We start from the raw sequence: 23053 nt of genomic DNA on the forward strand, positions 1-23053 counted from the left end.
GCTTAGAGGAGTTATCTTGTGTTATAGAAATCTGTGCTAAGGTGAATAAAATCATTTGGGGATAGCAGGATTGGAGTGTGAAATGTCATTGATTTGAAGGGGTTAAGTGGATTTTGTTTTATTATATGTAGTGCCTATTGGACCCAAATTTGAGTAGAGTATTTAAAGGCATATTTAACTTCATTTTCTTTTATATATATACCCACTTTTCACAGTGTTGTACTATGTCGATTTTAATAAACACAATTTATTTTTCTCTGACATTGAAAGAATGTTTTCACCCGTTTGTTTGTTTGCTTGTTAATTTTTTGTCTGATAACAGGATTACTCAAAAACTACAAGAGAGATTTGGACCAAATTTGGTGGGTAGATAGCCCATGTTCCAGGGAACAATCAGTTAACTTTAGGGACTGATCTGGATCGTATTACAGATTCTGGATCCGGAAAACACTTTCTGCGAAACTTTAACTGATTATGAAGAGTCGTTTGGAAATTATATTACCCTTATCAGAGAGATGCACTTCACTGAGTGCCACTCTAGTTTATATATTTTTTCAAAGGAAGTTGCTGTAAAAAAAATAAATAAATAAAAAGTAGAATCTTGGTTCCACGTACCATCAGTCTGCTCATAAATGTACATTTTAAAGTACAGTATAAAATATGACCCTGCGTTTATAGTAAAAATGAGATTTTACCATACTGGAGTGATGGATAAGAGTCTAAGTAGATGAATTTCTCTAAAATCAGTTTGGAAATTGTTACTGACAAGGGATTGAGCTGCCTGGATAGATTTTGTACCAAGGAGTGTATGACAGGGGTTTAGTACCCCATTTTTAACTTGAATGTCTCTGGATTGGCTGTCCTATAGGTAAATATGAAGATGTGTGCGGCAGCTATACCTATCAGGTGGAGCTAGGATTCCAGGGGCTTCAATTGTGAATGTGTATGTGGACCATTTCATTGGGCATACTGTTGACTAGTTCTCCCAGTGTACTATTCATTCTTTTTCCTTTATTTGCACCCTGCCTGACCCAACCTGCAAATGGGGAAAAAGAGTGAACTGATGATGATGATACTGTTGCATATGGTGTAACTCTCTTAGCCTCTTTTGACAGTTAGATGGCCTTACAATTATCATTAACTCTCTCAACCTCCTGTGACAGTTAGATGGCCTTATAATTAACTCCCTCAGCCTCCTATGAGTCTGAGTCTAAATGAAACATTCTGGCAGCTCCCAAATAGAATACTGGAATTGTCCAAGTTATGAGATGGTTAAAGGTGACAGTATGGTCTTCCTTTGGCTTAAGGAAATCACACAGTGGAATGAATTATCTTGCAACAACTGAAATAGAATACAGGTCCTCCCCTACTTATGAACGGTCAACTTACAAACTTTCGCACTTACAAATTTGTACTTTCAGTTAAATATTCCATAAATTACATGGAATTAAGTATTATAAATTAGTCATTGTGTTAATAATTGTGCCCAACTGTAGGCTAATGTAAGTGTTCTAAGAGTGTTTAAAAGACTTGGTAGGCATGGCAAGGCTATGATGTTCAGTTGGTTGGGTGTATTACATGCATTTTCAACTTACAAAAAAATTGACGTATGAGCAGTTTCTCAGAATGTAACCCGTTCATAGGTAGGCGAGGACCTGTATTTGATTTCTCATGACCATGAAAGAGTTACTGGTGATCTTTCCTGTTACCCACTTGAGCATGTGTGACTCCATTTGTGTTTTTTTATTTGTCAGGTTCATCTCAGTGGAGTAAGTCGTCATCACGTTTGACTTTGAATTAGATAGTAACAATGCGGATGGAGTAGCAGCTTAACGGGTATTTGCAAGAATATCTGCTGCTTCCCAGACTATACCGTGAAACTTGTTGTGATGTGAATTTAGCCTTGCTGGTAGTGGAACTTCATGCTGTGGTTTGTTAACCCCTTCAGTACGGGAGATACATCAGTCTTAGCTGAGTAAAATTGTTTTGTGGTAGCTTGAGTTACATCAGAAAAAAAGTCTATGAACTGCAGGAGTCAGAAAAAGCACAGTAATGAACCTGTGATCTGCAGGTAGCTGTTGCCCATCTGCAGTCCACCATCCCATTTTGGGGTGAATGGGGAAGTTGAGGGATTTTTCTATAACGTGCACCTCTCTCTCTGTTTGTATATGAGGGCATCGCACTCCAGTGCCACAGACAGTTTTATAACTGATATAGCATGGTGTGGTGTTATAACACTATAGAGTATTCCAGGGGCACAAAGAGGTTAGAGTTGTGGTATACATGTCACTGCTCCTGTCTCTTATTTTATATGAATGCTTGGCAGAAAAATTAATTCACTGCGCTGTGGAAAAGTATTTTGCCTATTGTTTATGCCACACACAGCTTCCTGACTGAGAAGTTTTCCTCTACTGAATTTTAACTGTGCTGTGTCAGAGTACATTATCGTTATTGTATTCATGCTGCTGCCAGACTGTATTATTCAGCATAGGGGAGACCTCTTGTACTGAATGGATTAAAAGTTTTATTAAACTAAAGTTGGAAAAATCTTTGGGTAAATAATCAATAAGAAGATTGCAGGTTTAAATTAAAATGACACCATCAGTCAGAAGGAGCTGAGGATGCATTGATCACTGTAAGGGATCTAAAAGAGAATGAGGCAGACTGCTGAGGTTCATCAGTCTGATTGAAAAACTTTCTGCTTCCATAGTTCCCCCTCTCATAAATTTTTTTCAATAGTGTTTGGAAGGTTTTAAGAGGGTTAAGGGTGACTGTTTTAAACTCTTGGGCCGCTGTGACTCACTGTCAGCTGAATAAAATCATCTGGCATTAGCAGGAATAGAATGCTTGAGTTGTGTCAACCATGTCAGGTTTAAAAACATTACTTCAACATTTAGAGGCCACTGTCCATGTCAGGTTTAAAAACATTAACATTTAGAGACCATTGTCCATGTGAGCATGTATAAGACCTTTATCTAATTCATTGAAGTTAACCAACTGCCCTCCTAACCCATTGAAATATAGTAGAGTGAAATTTTATTACATTCATAACCAACTAATAGTTGTAGGTAGTGGCGACCATCATCCATTCACTTAATGTAGTGCTGCCTACTTCTTCCTTAGCCTGTATCATTCTTTTTCTGTGTCAGCCCTCCTCTCATCCTATTTCTCCCATCTTTCCTGTCACATCTTATTGCTTTTCTTTTCTTTACAGGTGGCTTTACATTAAGTGACAAGCCAAATGGTTTCCTGTAAGCCATGAAACCATTTATAACCCTGGGTGGTAACCATATAACCAAACCACACGTGCTTCCTATGTGTCAGCAAGTGGGTTGGTGGAGGGTTAGTGTCCCTCCCCATAAAACAAATAACTCAAAGTCAAATGGCCACCCCTTATGGGATTATGGCATCTGGCAATAGATAGATAGATAGAACCAACCAATCACTATACTGTGCATGTTTTTTAGCAGAAATTGTCATGCATGACATTTGGTGTTTGTTCTGTATTGGTGATTTTTAAAATCTCTTTAGGTACAGAACAACATTAAACATTTATTTTCTTTCATTATTTAAAATAAAGTGCTGATGGAAAACTTTAGTTTTTCTCAATGTAACTATGGGGCTGTTAATTTTCCCGCCTGAATTAGGTTCCTTAAGTTGCAGGTATATAGTGTAGTTAATAGTACTTGTGTATACTTCCTTACCCCATCTCTTGGTGAAAAAAAAGGTTGGGATGATGATGATTATTTTTGCTTTAAGAAATACTAAGCCTTGTTATTGGTGTTGGGATAAAGATTGTAACCAGTGAGAAACCCATTGAGCCCCATCTTCAAATACTGTAATTCAGTACTGGTTTGTATATTTGCAGGCATCATACAACATGAGTGAGGCATTGCTGGCACTGCCATCTGTATCACTATTCAAGGAAGAAGTGTCATCCCCAGCCACCTCCACTCCTGGCCACGCTGGTCTAGACCGTGCCTCCTTGGGATCCTCATCATCGGCACCCTCGCCTGCCACTTTTGACGACACCTCCCAGACCAACACCACAGACAGGCTATTCAAGTGAGTCCACACCTCTGGTTTACATTTCTGTCTGTTAATCCCACACCTCTTAGCTGCATGTGTTTAACACCTGTACTATATATTCCCATCTGTTAACACTGTATGGTGTGTGTTTACAGAACATTCTTGTCTGCTAACCCCTTATGTGTTTACTGCATATTCTTGTCTGGGAAAAAGACTTGGGATGAGGTCATAGAGTGTGACCTCAGGGATTAGCGACTGAGTAGGGAGCATCCCAGAGATCGATCAGTATGGAGAGCTGCCATTAGGTGACGAAGGCCTATGCATACAAGTATGTTGGAGCGTTAATAAATGACATAAAGGATACGTTGACCCTACACATCTTACTGCCAACTCCACACTTCTTTAGCATGTATTCTCATCTGTTAACTCCTTCAGTCACATGATGCCTTGTTCCATTTTATTTTTGCAGTTTACAGGTGATCTACTCATTTAGGAAGGGCTTCTTATATGGAACTGAAGGGGTTTTTGATACTTTATCTAACCCCTCAGATGCCTCTGAAACTAGTTGGAATAAAATAAGAATTGTCGTTGGAGTGAAGGGGTTGAGGATGTTCCCTAACACCCTCACTAAAAAACTTTTGTACTGTATGTGAAAGTTTGAATATTCTCTTACACGTTATTTACAAGTCTTTGTCAGTATTGCCAAGATGTATAAGTACAGTGGTCATGTCGTCAACTCCAGCTTTTCTGTCTATGTATTTCAAAGAGAAGAGTGGGTAAAGAGAAGCAGGTGACACTGGTAATGTTTTTGGCCACAGTCGCTGTCATCAATGTCATTTGGTGCGGATTCACAAGACTACCAGTAAATTTCAAAGTTCATAGAGTAGAAAACAGAAGAGGAGACAGGACTTTTGATGCTGATTGTACCATGCAAGATAATTTAAGGTGCAGAATCCAGTGTTAGGAAGTTTCCACAACCCCAAATCATTGTACAGCATTAGTGATGTGGAAGAATTTACAGTACAGTAATCCCTTAATTCACGCAAGGGTTACATTCCCAGACCCTTTGCATATGTGGTAAATTCGCATATACATTCTGCCCATGTGTGCACGTAATTACGCATGTGTATTAAGTGTTTTCATTCATTCATTGCCAGACGCCATGTATCCCAAACGGGGTGGCCAAGGGTTTAGAGTTAATTGTTTTACAGGGAGGGGCACTACTCCTCCACCAACTCCACTCGACACGTAGGGAGAATTAAGTGTTTTACATCTGAATAATACACTTTATGCACTACATACACATAAACCAGCATAAAGTATGAAAAACAACAAAAATGTAAGAAATTTAACACTGAAGGCTGACAAGCACAGGCGTAGGTGGAGACACTTTAGCAGTCTGGTGCATTAGCTCTCACTGCCTCCTGTATGCAACATTCTTCCTTCGTTATTGTATGAACAGTTGACCATCCACCCCAAACATGTGGTTCCGAGACAATTAACAGGCATAGGTGGAGACATTTTAGCACAGTCTGGTGCACCAGCCCTCACTGCCTCCTGTATGCTACATTCTGCCTTCTTTATTGTACGAACAGTTGACTCATTCACCTCAGACATACGGTTTCGAGACAATTCACCGTCAGGTCAATTCACTGTCAAAACATGGACGATTCTCCGTCAGGACAATTCGCACCCTGGATGATTCCCCGTCATTCTGTAAATATACTTATTATCGATTAATTAATACTTTAATAACTGGTCACTCTCATCTTAAATGTTGGGACCAACTGCCTAGCCCTGGGCTCCTACGCTTCTCATGGGGCAATGTAGGATTGGATGGTGGATGGATGGATAACTAATTTTCAGGGGGATTTTATAACTCAGTAAAAAACTTGTGTATTGTACTTGCTAAATAAACTGGTATGTAAATAAATGACGGGGAATCGTCCTGACGGCGAATTGTCGCCGACATTCCTTCCCTAAGTTTGTCCAACACTTTAACTTTCTCTGTCAGCGACATCACTTTATGAGTCCGTTTTGGTTTGCAACCACATGCATCACTAGCACTATGCTTAGGCCCCATGTTGGCAAACAAGGCAAGCAATCACCGGAAGGCAGAAAAATAAGCCACAAATAACGATTTGTGAGTTATGCACGGTTTGACTGTCCGATTCAAACTGACTGTGTGGTACGTGGTAGACCTCCCCCCCCCTACACACACACATGTATGCACACAGGCAGCAGGTAGGCATTTTTATCTTTCATTTATTTCTCTTGTATATTAAAATTATTTATTTGAATACTAAAATTTTGTTTTAATTGTTGTATGAAAAATGTGTGGATAACCAAAATTGCGTGAAAAAAGTTTGCGTGAATTAAGGGATTACTGTATAGGAATTTTGTAACAACGCAGCAGTTTTGTCCCAACATTAACCCATGTCTTGTCATTCCATTACAGCACAGTATACTCATGAGACCATCATTCCAGTCCTCAAATATTACAGGGTCTCTCCTGCAGGAGCAACCATTCACATAATTATGGGTACTTCTTCCCTTTTTTCATCAGGTTGCTGAGTGGTGACACCATGGAAGGTCCTCCACCATCTATTCACCAGCTCCTACAGCAACATCTGAACCCTGCCCCCTCACACCACCACCACCATCACCACTCCTCCCCCTCTGGTGAACCCTCCCATGACCCAGTCTCTGCATCTTCACCACATCCTCCACCTTATGAGGATAACAGGTGAGTCTCTATCTATCTTTCTGTCTGTCTGTGTTTGTCTATGTATATGCCTGATACCCATCCCCTTACAGTACCACCACCACCTAAACCCTACCGTCTTCATCACAGACACACCCAGCAAACCTCTTGCTGGTTTACTACAGCCACCACCTTATTAGGGTAACAGATGAACATCAGAAGTATATGTTTGTATCTCTGTTTATCAATATATCTGCCTTCCTCAGTCAGTCAACCTGACCCTTACACCTTCATACTACAACACCCATCACACCTTTTCCCTCACCACAGCCCTGACCATTGACCAGGTTGCTAGCTCACCACAGCCACCACTGTATGAAGACAGCAGGTGAACAGGCCATTGTATTGTTTAGTTTCAGTCATAAAGGCTCCAACATACATGCATTGGCTTTTTGTATATGCACTTGAACAGGGGATGCTTACCATCCACTCACTTGATGTAGTGCTGCTTTGGGTGTCTGCCCTTTCCTTTCTTCTTTCCTTCCTCTTCTGTCTTTTTTTCCTTCATTCTTTCCTCTTCCTCCTGTCTACAGGTGAATGTACACTCCCTCTTCTGTCTTTCTTTCCTTCTTTCTTTCCTCTTCCTTCTGCCTATGGGTGACTCCACATTGAGTGACAAGCCAAATGGTTTCCTGTACACCACAAAACCATTTACTATGCTGGGTGGTAACCACATAACCAAATTATTGCGCATAGTGGTTTAGTGGGTAGTTAAGGTGCTCCAGTTGGATTGAGTCTGTGTAGGTTTATATCCAAGGGGTGGTTGGGGTTTGTTGCTCATGTAATGCCACCCAGGGATGAATGAGGCTGGTCACTGTCATCATAAATGTCAGGACCAACTTGCCTATCCCCGGGCTCCTACGTTCCTCATGGGGCAACATAGCATTTGATGATGAATGGATGGATGAACAGTATATTCACTGTTTGCCAAGTAATTATTTTATGCCAAACATGCACTAATAATTTTTTCAAATCAAGTATACAGTTAGGGCCAAAAGTTTGTTTTATTTTGGCTGTATCTGCCTCACTCTTTGAACATGACTTGTTTTTTTCCTTGACACATCATATTACAAAATCATCTGTTGGCTGAGAAACACACCCAGCCTCTCAGATTAGGAATATTAGCTAACAGGAACATGAAATTGAGAATAAGTGAAATATTTGGTGAACTTGTGCCCCTGAGTATGCGAGGCTATAGGTATGGGAGATGATTACTAACCATATTTATTCCGTAGGTTCCAGTACATCTTGGGAGCAGCGACATCTGTGGCCACAAAGGTGAACGAGGAGAGTTTGTCATATCTCAATCAGGGTCAGAGCTATGAGATCAAGGTCAAGAAACTCGGCGACCTCACTAAGTAAGAATGGTTGACTTAAGAGTTGCATCCTTGAGAGAGAGAGAGAGAGAGAATTTTACACTTCTAAGATTAGTAATGTAGTTATCCCATGAATATGGATTCTCTGACATACTTGATAGATTCCCCCCCCCCCAGTCTTTACAGATGTATGTTTTCAGTTACAGGACAGCATTCTGAAACTAAATCCCCAAAGTGCAGACACTTAATACCCATTTTGGTTGTATGCTTTTATAACCTCATGTAATTTATTGGTTACCATAGTTCCTTTGCCCCTGCACCATGAGAAGTCTTTGATAGTGAATAGAAATGTTTAGCAGTAGCAAGAATGAAATATATAGTGACTACTTTTAACTTTTCTATCATGAGAGGTTTTCCCTGAGGTGAATATTGTGTGATGATAAGAAAAATTTGATGATAATTGTACTGCAAGGGAAAAAAAAAATTTGATGATAATTGTACTGCAAGGGAAAAAAAAAAGTGTTACTGAGTAACAGTAAATCAATTATCGTGAATAACTCCTTCTTATTTTTGCTATTAAATTACAGAAAATCTACCACTGAAGTTCCAGTGTTACCTCCATAGCTGATTTGCCATTTTGACCCAGTTAACAGTACCAGTTGTATGGCAAAAGTTATGATATTTTAGAACTCATCTCAGACATAAAGCTAGGACTGCCTGTAATGAGGAGTGATTATATTTCACTGCCTTCACAGTTGCCGTGGGAAGCGTTACCGCAGTGTGATCCGAGTATGTTTCCACGAGCGGCGGCTGCAGTACATGGAGAAGCAGCAGCTGGATAGTTGGCGACAGATGAGGCCGGGCGAGCGCATCCTTGAGGTTAGTGGAGGGGGAGGATGAGGGAGGAATGAGCTGGTGACAGGGTGTTGGTTGTATGACAAGACAGAAACAAGGGAAGAGGAAGAAATGAGAGGAAAGGTAAAACTACTACTGTAACATTCTTACATTAGGTAGTGCTGTCTTCAAGGGAAAAAAAAATGGTAACATGTTAACTACCATGGTTACAAGTGATGGTGGTGTGGATTAGGTGTTCAAACTGGATGTGGTCTATGCGGGTGTACATGCAAGGCATGGTTAAGGTTTCTTGATAACGTAATGTCGCACCGTGGTAAGTGACTAGTCATGCACCTTAAATGTTGTGCCTCAGATATGTGTGTTCCTTGTGGGTTGTAGATATTTTTTTGTCCCTATTCATATAATACAGGTCTGAACTGAATTATCTTTCACCAATAAGCATCTTTCATCCAAATGCGGGTTTAATTATTCTGTTAATACTTTACCTGACTCTTGCTTTTATAGGTGGACATACCTTTGTCATACGGGATCTTTGATGTGCAACAGGAGCCGAGATCTCTCAACACCTGTGAGTTTGACTGGGATCCAACGAAGGAGGTCGGCGTTTATATTAAAGTGAGTATTTTTTTTTTTTTGCTCTACAGTTAATATATAGTAAAAAAAAAATTATCCATGGTTTCATAGTGTTGTTGCTCCGTATTTTATTATAGTGTACCTCTCAGGGTTGGTCAGGATCACGTGATTGTTGTGATCATCAGCTTTTACCTTTCCCGGAAGAGAGCTGAGAGCTCATAGAGTCTGACAAAGGGCAAGGCCATGACCTTCACACATGCACACACACCCATCCCCTTGATCAAGTGGGACAGTAACCACCTGCTTTGTTGGTGAAACTTTTTGCATCTCGAGCAAGGCGCAAAGCCCCGTCTTAACAGATGCCAGGCAAGAGTGTTACCACTGAGCCAGTAAATGGTGTGTTTATCTTTGAATGTTCCTGATGTGGCAATACAGGACTGCATGATGGGTGAATGGATAAACAGTTTTTCCAGTTCCATTGCTGATGTACAATTGATTAAATTTTAAAGCTGGTTTGTTCTTTTGTCCTGCAGGTCAACTGTATCAGCACAGAATTCACACCAAAAAAACATGGAGGGGAGAAGGGGGTTCCATTTCGCATACAAGTAAGGGTTTGTTTGTTGTTTACTAATTGTCATAATTTCATCATCATTGATATCATTGTCATCATCGTTGTCATCATCATCAACATTATCGTCATCATCATCATCATCATCATCATTATATTCTTATAATAATACGTATTCTTCATAAAATATCCAGGACCATGAGAAAAAGAGGAATGAAAAACTCTGTCAAGAGAACCATCATCAATGTCCATCAGAAATAGGCCACCTCAAGAGAAGTACCGGTATCAGCAGTGTCCATCAAAAATATTCTACCTTCCACTGTCAAAAACCACCTTTTCTGTCTATATATCTTTGTATCTTTAGCTAGATGCCTTAATCCCTTAAGGGGTGACTGTTTATCTTTCAGTTAGTTGTTTTATTGGGAGGGACATAACCCTCCACCAGCCCACTTGTTGACATGAAGGGAACATGTATGGGTTGGTGACATGGTTACCACTCATCATTGTAAATGGTTTCCTGGGTTACAGGAAATCATTAGACTTGTTACTCATTGTAAAGGCACCTGAATAGGAAAGCAGAATAATGAAAAGCGACAAGAAAGATGGGAGAAATGGAAAGAGAGGAGGGCAGACAGAAAAAGAACGATAAATGTGAAGGAAAAAGTAGGCAGCACTACATCAAATGAGTGTGGATGATGGTCATCACCACTAGCCATATAAGATTTTAGTAATGAAAATATTACCAATGGACTCTGTTGGATATGTTTATGTGAAGCTACAGAATGTGGTGAATGTTTTTGGCATATCAGATAGAGCCAGGATTCCAGGGGCTTAAATGATAGTGAATGGAAATGTGGCCCATTGGATTGGGCAAAATTGGGCTGTCTGGACGATGCTATGCCTCACCCTGTCCTAGGGTGGGAAAGGAGGTCTGGATGATGATGATGAATTATTGCTAGGTGGGGCTTTGTATAATAGTACAGCCCAGTCTATATCTTACTGTGATGAAGTGATTAAGTAGCTCTTCCCAGAAGTTCTCTGCAATTTCCATCTTTTTGGTCATACATTTAAAACAGATTATAGTTGTTTTGGCAGACCACAAATTTTGGGTGGTGGTGGTTTAGTGGATAGAATGCCCCAGTTGGAATAATGGCCATGCACAGGTTTGATCCCCAAGAGGTGTTTAGGAGTGTTTGGGTCATGTATTGCCACCAAGGGGAGTTGGCTGGTCATCTTCCCTTAACTCCTTGCATCCAGATGATGAGTTTTTTAGTTTCTTCTTCCTGCCACCAGGTGATTTTTTTTTTTCAGCATATGAAAGGCTGCTTGAACTGAAAGGGTTTAGTAACAGTAAGTCTAACCTCTCTGACACAAAAGTTTTATCCTAAACTGCATAAAGTCACCAAGAGATGACTAGAATAATGGAAGAAGAAATCCCCAGACTCATGTTAAATCTGCTGATCTGCAGTAGCCTAGCCTGGGATCACCACCTCAGAGGGGTAGTATTGGATCTGCTGGTACGGTTTTTACAATTATGTTTTTTATTTATTTCCTGCAGGTGGAGACATACGCACAAACCAGCTCGGGACTGGAGAGGTTGTATGTGTGTGCCTGTCAGATCAAGGTGTTCAAGGTGAGTGTTGTACTATACTTATTTTTACTCTTAACTTAGCCTAAAACTGCCGTCTCATCATCTTCAGTACTGAGTTGTAAGAATAGGTCAACATGAGATTTTGCCAGTCACAAAGAAGTGCTGTGGAAAAGGTGTACAGATGTGATGTATTTTTATCTTTTTCCACTGAGCTATGTGAAATAAAGCTGCAAAACGGCAAGAATTTTAGCTGTGTTTGAGCAAAATTGCTATTGATGTACTGTACTGACAAAACAGGTTCAGTAAGCCCTCACTGCAAGTTACTTTTATTGATTTGCATTTTTTTGCCTTGAGGGCTGCAGGAAATTTTAGAGGATTGCTTTTTAAATTTCCATTACTACCTGTTAAGTAGATTTGCCAGTTTCCCATAATTTGCAGTACAGTATTATATTTTCTTCACTTTAACTAGGTGGAAAATTGCCAATTCTCCTTTGTGAATATTGATTTGTGGTAAGAAATTAGCACTGGAATAGAGCACTAACCATGAAAAAATTGTATGGGAAGGAAGTTGAGCCGTAGTACTGTTTTATTGTGCCTTTAACTTCATAGAAATAAGCTGCAGAGGATGGAAATCTCCACCTGGTTAAAATGAATGAACTGAAGATGTAGTTAAAAAGTTGTGATATTCTGAACCACATTTTTCATTGAATGTATAGTGTAGAGCCACAACTTAGGAGAATAACATAATACTTCCTGTATTGTCTGATGTCACCACATTCTCAGAGAAATGGTCTCGACAGTAGCCCTTCCAGACATTGTTAATCCTTGCTTAGTTACAGTCCCTCTTCCCATGTCCCACCACCCCACCGTATTTAATATAAATAGTTGAACACATACACATTTTCCACACTGTACCATTCATTCTCAACCTGCAGTTCATTTCTATACCTCTTTCAAATAACATGTTTTTGCTTTTCCTTTTATTCACTCATATATTTCATTCTTTAAGCATACTGTTGTGTCAACATTTGTTTTACCAAATTGTATATCGGCAAGTGTAGCTTATTCATTTGTGCAGACTTTCAGTAAGTTTTTCCTTCCATCATTTTTTTTCTTGCTTTGTGGACCCTTCCTCACCCCATCATTAGGAGGGAAAAGAGGTCAGGATGAATATGATAATGAAGAATTGAAATTTAACCATCTTTTATGTTTTTATCAGACTTAACCCTTTTAGTCAGAGTACATCACTCAGTTTTATTCTTGATGCCACTAGGTAACTTTATTCTGTTTATGAGAGCAGCCTTGTAGTGAATAGGTAATGAAGGCCATGTCCTGAATAGGTAATGAAGGCCATGTCCCTCCAGTTGAAAAAGTCTCTCCTGAGTTATATAAAATCATCTGGAGGTTGTAGTAATAAAACAAACTAAGTCCTCAGGCAGAAGTGGTAAACAAAGAAAGTCAGATCCAATTGTACCTGGTGGTCGGTAGGAGTGATGTTTTAGCCATGTGAAGCTTTCAAATCTTATGGGGTAAATCCAATTATATAACTTCATTTTGTTTCAAGATTAAAGGATTTACCCACTTTTATTGCAGTGAATTTTAATTTCTTGCAGGGTATATGCTTTTCATTTTAGTTAACTCTGCCAGTGAAGTTGGATGGAGGTTATGTGTTCACCTATGTTCTGTTTGTCTGTCTCTGTGAACATGATATCTCAAAAAGTTGTCCTTGGATTTCAGTGAACTTTGACAGGTAGGTGGGCTGTGGGTCAAGGAAAAGCTTAATTGGTTTTGAGGTGCATCTAGTTCTTGATGCAGGAATAAATACATTAATAAAATTTATTGGTGTTGCAGAAGGTATGCAGTCTCTGCTGTTGTGTAACAGGCCAGACTGAAACCATACAATAGAGACAGTTTTGTCTGGTAGGAAGGAGAATTACATCAGTAAATCATACATTTTGTTGGTGTTGGCAGAAGTATATCAACTCAGAGTGGTTTTAGTTTGTTAATGTATCTTCTCTATACAACTTCAGCTAAGACATCAGGAAGTTTTTTTCCTCATGCTTGTATAGCATGCAGAAATTTGCTGTCATATTAATTTATCATCATCATCATTGCATGTTTCTTTTCACGTAGATTCTACCTATTCTATTTATAAGAAGCAAATGTGGGTTAGGATGCTGATGCTGATGTTTGTGTTCCATGTGAGTGCAGCTGAAGGGAGCAGATCGTAAACACAAGCAGGACCGTGAGAAGATACTGAAGAGGCCACTGTCAGAGCAGGAGAAGTACCAGCCATCGTGCGAGTGTACCATTCTTACAGAGGTTAGTTATTGCACTTACATAGTCCATCATAAATGTTCCTAGGTCTTTGTCATATATTGTAGCTATTTTTGTTTGATCTCAACTGTAGCAGGGAGTAGTTTGATTATTAAAATCTTGTAACAAAAAGTCATTCCAGTAATGTTTTTCTGCTAGGTGGATTAATGTGCCATAAAAACAGTCCTGGTAATACCATTTTAGTATTCCTGAATGGAACATCCCTTACATATATAGTCATGCATCGCTTAGCGTCCACGATATGTTCTGAAAAATAGCAATGTGTACTGTATATTGTACTATATATACAGGTATACTGTATGGTATGTACTGTACTGTATATTACTTTTAAAGTACAGTACAGTATAAAAGCCCAAATTAAGCTAGTAATACCTAGCCTATAAAATACACGAGTGGATTCGGCTGGTGTTGAGGACACTGTTATACCGTAAACTTATTACTGCTTGTTAGTAAACTTTTTACTGCTTTTTGTCTCATCTAAATGTCAGGACCAACGTGCCTAGCCCCGGGCTCCTACGCTCCTTTTGGGGCAACATAGGATTGGATGATGGATAGATGGTATAGTTTGTACTGCTTTTATGTAAGTTGGGAAAAAAGAAAATTATTAAGACATATGAACAGTATTACATTGCATCTTCATAGGTTACACATGTCCTGTACTACGTATTGTACCACCAGCATTGCATTCACTTTGTTTTGGGATACTGGCTGGCCCTCACACAGCAACACTGCATTTCGCCTGCATACACTCATTACGTTCCATTCTTCGGATTTTTTATTTATTTATTTTTTTTTATTTTTTATTTTTTTTATGGGTCCATAGACATTAAAGTGAATGAATGTTGAGCGGAAGGACGTTAAGTGGCGCATGACTGTAATGCGAGTATTAGTGCCCAGGTGGTGACATATGAGTTTGACGGTTTCAGAATTGCTGGGCATTACAGAGTAGGCTGCCTAACCTATGTCTAGGGTTACTTAGACAAAGATTTAAATACAGCCACACAATGTTTTATTCCAGTTATTACTTCATACCACTTGGAATATAGCTGTCGATATGAGCAAGTATAGATGTGATGCTGTACGATCACAGTAAAAAATTTACCAGCACTTTACTGCTGATGTGACAGTGGAAGATGCTGTATGAAATATTGTGTGATACTAGTGTGCAACACAACAGAAGAGTATGAGACAGAAGGATACTGTTTGATATTTGAGAAGGAATGAGAGTCATGGAAGGCAGGATATAATGCTGGTAGGGATTGTTGGCAAACCTTATCTGTGATAATGCACTGAATGGGTGTAGAGGAATAAGAAATATGGAAGATAAGACAGTGTGCTTGGGGAATTTTGGCTGGTCGGAGTACATTAAGTGAGTGTAGAGAAATGAGAAATATGAAAGACTGGACACAATGATGACAGGGGATTATTGGCATTCCCTTTGATGTTGTGCTACCTTCAGGTGAGTACACTGAATGACAGACTGAATGGTTTCATATAATCAAGGAATCAGTGACTGCACTGCATGATAACTATATTAACCAGATGGATGTCTGGTGTGTCTGGTGTTCTAGTGGGAAAAGGCACTTCAACTGGATATGTCCCATAAGGGATGTCATCCAAGGAATGGTTGGTGTTTATTGGCACTCACTCACTAACAGCTGGTCACTTTCTTCTCAAATACTGAACCAAGTAGCATAGTCCCAGGCCCCTGTGCTGCTAATAGGATAAGGCTTGGATGATAGATAGATAGATGAATAGATTGATAGTACATTGAGTGGGTATAGACAGTTTTTTCCATGTGCATGCAGCTGTGCCCTGAAGCAGTTTATGTACCTGCAACGGAGTCATCATCAGCTGCTGTGGCCACTGGCCCTGTGGTATCCGGCGTCAAGAGTCTATCCCTCCGTGGCCCCAGTCCCCCAGTTGACATGTGAGTGACACTACCAATGCTTATCATCATCTGTCTTCCTTTTCCCGTTCCTTCAGTCTCTCCCTTTTTCCTTCCATCTGTCTCTCTGTGTTTCTTCCTCTCTCTTTGTTTTTCTTTCCATCTGTCTCTCCCTTTTTTCTTTCCATCCGTCTCTCCTTGTTCCTTTCCATCCCTCTCAATTTTTTTCCCTTCCTTCTCTCCTTTTTCCCCTTCCCTCTCCCCCTTTTCCCCTTCCCTCTCTCTCTTTTCCGTGTTCCTCTCCCCTTTTTTGTTTCCATTCATAACTGTACCTTTTTCACCAACTGATGAGTGGCACCGGTGGCACTTTTTATCATTTAAAGTTGCAGACAGTAATATAGCATCACTCTTTTAGTCAAATAAATATGAAAATCTTACATATTATTTTAAAAAGTTTGATGGATTGCAGATAGTACAATAATGTCGCTCCATTTGTTTAGGTTAATAATTATATTCTGAAAAACCTGTTGGATTGCGGAACAGTAATATCACGCCTATTTCTACATCGGAATAATCTGGAAAGTTTGATGCAGTGGTATACTGGAGGGGGAGAAGGGCAGTCTGCCCCAGGTACAAGCCATAGGGGGATGCCATTTAGCTGAATGGTAACTTTTTCTTTTCACTGTTTTGTCTAGTTTCTGTCAGAAACTAGACAGAAAGTAAATGATTCTATGCTGAACCTGAATTCTGAAACTACCATAAAACAATCATGGAATGATGAATTTTCAATTGTACACTATATATATTATTCATCTCCAGAAAGTAAGGGGTGCCTTTGGATAGGTCCAACCGGGGTGCCAAATACTCTAGGAACGCCCCTGGTTTGATGGCCTCCAAAGATTATATTACTAGATTTCATGTCATTGTTTTATTGTCTTTTGCATTGAAATGTATCAGTATTTATGTTTAGAACTGTTCCATTCATCTCCCAATTCCATCCGTCTCACATTATTGCCTGTGTCTTTTCAACTCCTTTGGTATGTTTTCATCATTTTATACAGAATGGTCCATAAATAGCACTCCACTTAACTCATCGGGCGGTATCCTTTGTGTTAATTGGATGGATCAGTCGTGTGGATGTGGCAGTGGTAGTAGGAAACTGATAAATGATGCAGGATAAACATGGTAATGCTGACTGAGTGCTTCCTAAAACATGTGAGATTTTTGCAGGCAGAGTGAAAGAGAAGTGTTAGGTCCTGTTAACACGAGGCGTTTTCAAATGCACGTTTCCTAACGTGCGTTAGTGAAGACATTGGTAGTGTATTGGATTGTACACATGCTACCGCGCGTTTTTCTCAACTGCTGGTCCAAAAGCGCGATGCGACACTTCCCTTCCTACTGCGTGTTTGTTCGAGGTACATGTGTTTCCCTGGGGATGGACACATGCGGCTGGAAATGCCACGTTTTGATGTTTACGTCGCGCCTCATTAGCTGGTGTGGTTTGCGACTAGCCAATGAGAAGAGCGATTGCGCGTTGCCATGGCGACCCCAGCAGGCAGTCCACGCGGAGTTGACGCTGACATCTGTACGGAGGGAGCCTCGGAGCCTAATGCATGTTAAATGCCATGGTTGAAAACGCTCCATGTGTACAACTGCTGCATTCCCTGGTGGTAGACTCCGCATTTAAAAACGCCTCGTGTGAATATGGCCTTGTATATGGACCACCCTGTATATCACTCTTGCTGTCACTGGTTGATTATACTAAACTCAGAATTGTTTGAGCTGGAAGGGTAAATATTGCCTTCATATACCCACCTCTGCTATTCACTGATGCATTTTCTCTTAATCTTGCTTTTACTAGGTCATTTTATTTAATCAATGACAGGCCTTTAGTTGCAAGGAAGGGTTAATGAAGGCTATATCTAACTCTTCCAGCACAAAAAGCTTGTCCAGAAGCTGAGTAAAATGGTCCAGTGGCAGCAGTTTACAGCACATCATCAGAGTGATGTGGTTATCTCCTCCGCTGCAAAAAATCCCCCTGTAACCTCTTCAGTCTGATTACTTTTTTTTTTTTTTTTTCATCATACCATTGCCAGACGATAATAGTTCCAGACAGACCTTTAGTTATGAAGGGGTAAATAAAAGCAATATCCAACCCCACCATTTCAAATGGCCTATCCAAAGGTCAGTAAGATTGCCTGGAAGTGGCCTGAATAAAATAAAAATACATCATTGCTTTGAAGGGATAATCTAAGTAAAAATAAGTTACTATGCCAGTGTAATGCAGTATACGGGATGCCAGTGTAATGCAGTATACGGGAAGTACTTGATACGCATGAAATATTTTATGCTGTTTTTGCTGTTAGGTCTGCAGTAATCGACAGAATAGTTTCTTATCAAAGTTCCATTGCCTCCTACAAGGCTGATATGCCAATTTTCTCCAGCTTACAGCACCAGTTGTATATCAGAGTTGTGGTACTTTTTAATGTATACTTATATCAAGGGCTAATTGTTTATAAAGATGAGTAAATAAAAACCTCATTCTATCCTTGGGTTAAGGAAAAAAAACATCTGTTTAATGATGATGAAAATTAATCTAACACAGAAATAAGAGTGAAGGGTCCCCAAGTGAGAACAAGCCACAACAGTCATTATTGCCACAACAACCAGTGCTTCAGCAGTGTGCAGAGAACGGACTTGACCACGATGATGACCAGGACACCAAAGTTAGTAAAGTAAGTACAGTAATACGAAATTATTACACCCACATACACACCTCTTGTTTATCGAGAAGGTAGCTACAGTACTTCCAACTCTTACTCTTACCCAAACCCTGACCCTACTGTCACCCTCACACTGACAGGCAAATTATAGTGAGGACCTTCATAGTGTAGTAGCCCAACCATGAGATCAGACTTTTAATAGACATATATTCTGTGGTGTACGTAGGCTTAACTAGGGGGGGGGAAGGGGGCAACTTGCATAATGATGACCAACAAATAATAATGATTATTAAACTCCATGTCTCTCTCCAGTGTAGTGGACCAGCCCTGCGACCTGACAGCACACCAGCCCAAACTGCAGCGTGGCTCAATGCTAATCGCTTCTCCTCCTACTCCTCCATGCTGGCTCACTTCACCGGCACGGACCTCCTCCGCCTCTCTCGCTCAGACCTGATTGAGATCTGCGGCATTGCAGATGGACTGAGGCTTTTCTATGCCCTCCATGCCAAGTGAGTGACCATATTCTCTCTCTCTGTCTCCATCTTTATCCAAGTATTCCTGCATGCTGGCTCGTATTGTTGGCACATGCGTCATTGAGATTTTCTGTGTTCTGTATGCAGAGTTAGTTAGATGCCCCCACATCTCAAATTGTTAGTAGGTGGTGGTGACCGTCATCCACTCTTTTTTAAGATGAGAGTGACCAGCCTCACTTATCCCTGAGTGGCACCACGTGAGCAACAAACCCCAGTCACTCCTTGGATGTAAACAGTCACCGGGTTAATTGAATTGAGGCGTCTTAATTACTCGCTAAACCATCAAGCGCCAAAATTGGTTACATGGTTACCACCCAGCGTAGTAATGGTTTCCTGGTGTACAGGAAACCATTTGGCTTGTCATTCAGTGCAGAGTCACCCACAGGTAGAAGGAAGAGGAAAGAATGAAGGAAAGAAAGACAGAAGAGGATGGAAGGAAAGAAGGATGGAGGAGAGGAAAGGACAGACACCTGAGAGCAGCACTACATCGGTTGAGTGGATGGTGAGCGCCCCCACCTACCACTTCATGTAACCAAATTTTGGTGCCTGGTGGTTTAATGGGTAATTGAGGCTATCCAGTCAGAGTGAGCCTGTGCAGGTTTATATCCAAGGAGTGGTTGGGGTTTATTGCTCATGTAATGCCACTCAGGGATGAGTGAGGCTGGTCACTCTCAACTTAAATGTCAGGACCAACTTGCCTATCCCTGGGTTCCTATGTTCCTCATGGGGTGGCATAGGATTGGATGATGGACGGATGGATGGATATATATACTGTACATATCTATCTATCTATCTATCTATTATCCAATCCTACATTGCCCCATGAGGAGCGTAGGAGCCCGGGACTAGGCAGTTGGTCCTGACATTTAAGATGAGAGTGACCAGCCTCACTCATCCCTGAGTGGCATTACATGAGCAATCAACCACAACCATGCCTTGGATATAAACCTTCACCGGCTCAATCCAATTGGAGCGCAATAATTACCCACTAAATCACCAGGCGCCAAAATTTGGTTATATGGTTACCACCCAGCGTAGTAAATGGTTTCCCGGTGTACAGGAAACCATTTGGCTTGTCACTCAGTGCAGAGTCACCCACAGGCAGAAGGAAGAGGATAGAATGAAGGAAGGAAAGACAGAAGAGGGAGTGTAAAGTTTCCTGTAGGCAGAAGGACAAGCATAGAATGAAGGAACGTGAGACAGAAGAGGATGGAAGGAAAGAAGGATGGAGGAGAGGAAAAGGCAGACACCCGACAGGAGCACTACATTGAGTGAGTGGATGATGAGTGCCCCCACTTACATGATCATCATCAGCCATTTGAGTATCCACTGCAGGACCAGCCTATCCCGACTGAAGTCGGGACGATACAGCTTAGGCTGTCTGGTAGAGATTGTATGTAGGGTGAGAAGTGCTTGTAAGTGTAACTGTATCGTTGGAGTGGCTTTGAATGTGTGTGTAGTCTGTGAACCAAATGTAATCGGCCTGTGACTTATATATATATATATATATATATATATATATTTATGCATAGTTCTCCTTCTTTTGTGTTTTTCTCTTGCCTTTCCTTCTTGACCCATCTCACACTATCCCCAGGTGGGAAAAAAAAAAGATCGAGATGATGATGATGTTGACTTATGTAAGCAGATAGGTTATGAAGGAATCTCTGCCCTAATCAGAAAATTGGTTGATGGTGAATTACCGTATATAAAGTCGTATAGTTTATGAAGTTATCTCTCTCTCCTGTTCAGAAACGTGGTGCCTGTGTTGCGGGTATATGTGTGCTTGGAGCATGAGCGTCTGTACCATGCCCTGTACCTGGACACCCTCACTACCACTGCACTCACACGCCGCCTAGCCGCCCTCATGAGAGTCCCTCCATCAGCCATACATGACCTCTACCTTCAGGGACCTTCTGGTATACACATTTTGGTCACAGATGAGGTGAGGAGATGTAGCTGTTTTGCTGCTGGTGGTACACTTGGGTATTTTATTCATGCAGGTGCCTGAGAGGGATACCTTCACTTGATGTCACCAGTTTAACCCGGCACCCATTTATACACGTCTCAGTTTCCTCCCTTTCCCCTGAAAGGAGGATGGTGGACTGCTGGAAAAGGGCAACTTCAGCCTGCAATCCACTGAGTTCATGTCCAGATGAGCCTGGTGCCACAACAACTTCATGCTGACATAAGTGCAAATGATATTCTGCTTGCTAATAAGCAAACAGGAGCTTTGCAGATTTGTGTAGAGTTTTGTGGATGTCTGAGTGTTGTGTTGTGAAACTAGTGAAGAATAAAATGATGGTTCCTGGGAGAATAGGTGAATCCCAGTGCAGTGTGCTGGTAAATAGAGAAACGCCTGAACTGATGAGAGGGGCTGTCATAATAAAACAGATATATACTGTATACGGTAAATATGCAAGGGAAGTGGAAAGTAGCATGGCACGTGGAAGGAAGGTGGTTGGTGCTATGAAGGCTGTGATACTAAACAGGAGGCTGATTGTGAAGATTTGAATGGTTCCAGGGACTTGAATAGTACGTTATTATCTTGTCCATTTCACTGTCAATAATTTTTGCAACTTTTCATATTGTCCTTTTTCTTCAGGATCCTGTTTCACTGCATCATTTTGGTGGGGGGGGAAAAAATGGCAATGATGATGGTAGTGATGGTGGTGGTGATGGTGATACATTATCTTTGTGTATGAGACTTAGAGGTTGGTTAGCCCATATTATTCATGTGCAGCCAGGCTTTTGGCAGGAGTCATTTAGGCACTGATGGAGAGGTTGTTGGATGATAGTGCCATGATGATGATGATGGTGATGATGATGATGATAATGATAATGATGAAGTGACATTTTACTGAATGTGGCAGTGAAGCATTAAAATTTCACTTATTTCAGGTTGTACAGAACATGAGTGATGAGTCGATGCTGGCTATAGAGGTGCTTCAGGACAGTGCTGGAGAACGGTACCGTCTGCTGATGCGCCTCATTAACACCACCAGCCACACCTCCACAGCCACTCCTACCACACAAACAGCCTCCCAGTCATAGTACACACACACATACACTCTAATACACATCCTCATTTGCATTTTGTGTATGCTACCTTCATGCAGAACAACACATGCAGCCTCTCATTCATAATCCACACCTGGTCACATTCTAGTAGGTTTGTTGTGTCCAATTTTGTACAGTCTCACAGTAATCCCACATGCAAACAACCATGCATCTACAGTATACCTTTTCTTATTTGACAGGTACTGTTTCTTATATAACAGTGCTATCATGATCGCTGACAAGTCCGTGCCAGCTGTGACAATGGAAGGTGTTTCCTTCAGTATTTTGTATAGCATTATGAAGCACACACACAACAAATAAAAATTAAAAAGTTACCTCATTGATGTTTAGGTAGGAATGAGAAATAAGGCTCTCTGAAGTTTAGGTAGGAATGAGAAATAAGCTAGGTAGGACATTATGCTTGCAGGGAATTGTCAGTGAATTATTACTCATGATAGTCCACATTAATGAGTTTTTTCTTTTCTTCTGGTGGACTCTCATATACACTTACTTGTACAGTCTCATGGTTTCATGAACTTCACAACTTCACACACATACATAATCGCTTTCCCATAAGGAATCCATAGCTGGCAAATTACAGGTAACACATTTGTACATAAAGTCCATTCATTATATATTCTTAACTGTTGATACAAACATTAAGCTCAGACATTCATTCTACAGTCCATTGAATCAGTAGCCACTCATACAAACATTAAAGCACACACATTCATTCTGTAGTCTAGTGAGTCTATGTTCACCACTCATCACACATTCAGCACAGATACTCATTCTTGCAGCTATCATACATGTGCCTGT

At 40.6% G+C, this 23053-nt stretch overlaps 1 protein-coding gene across 1 annotated transcript in view; it reads left to right on the top strand.

Moving 5' to 3' along the window:
* Nucleotides 1–22228, top strand: part of gem (transcription factor CP2 like gemini) — a 47190-nt gene extending 24962 nt beyond the window's left edge. Inside the window, exons 5-17 of the mRNA XM_080278260.1 lie at nt 3869–4065; nt 6596–6775; nt 8029–8151; nt 8865–8988; nt 9469–9579; nt 10071–10142; nt 11664–11738; nt 13908–14018; nt 15842–15963; nt 18527–18647; nt 18957–19153; nt 20927–21119; nt 22076–22228. Coding sequence (XP_080134386.1) covers nt 3869–4065; nt 6596–6775; nt 8029–8151; nt 8865–8988; nt 9469–9579; nt 10071–10142; nt 11664–11738; nt 13908–14018; nt 15842–15963; nt 18527–18647; nt 18957–19153; nt 20927–21119; nt 22076–22228 — 1779 coding nt within the window. The remainder of the gene's footprint in view (nt 1–3868; nt 4066–6595; nt 6776–8028; nt 8152–8864; nt 8989–9468; nt 9580–10070; nt 10143–11663; nt 11739–13907; nt 14019–15841; nt 15964–18526; nt 18648–18956; nt 19154–20926; nt 21120–22075) is intronic.
* The last annotated feature ends 825 nt before the right edge of the window (nt 22229–23053 follow it).

Source organism: Coenobita brevimanus, chromosome 72, assembly GCF_032717465.1.
Source record: "Coenobita brevimanus isolate Jiangsu-jjx chromosome 72, ASM3271746v2, whole genome shotgun sequence".
Classification (NCBI taxonomy): Eukaryota; Metazoa; Arthropoda; class Malacostraca; order Decapoda; family Coenobitidae; genus Coenobita; species Coenobita brevimanus.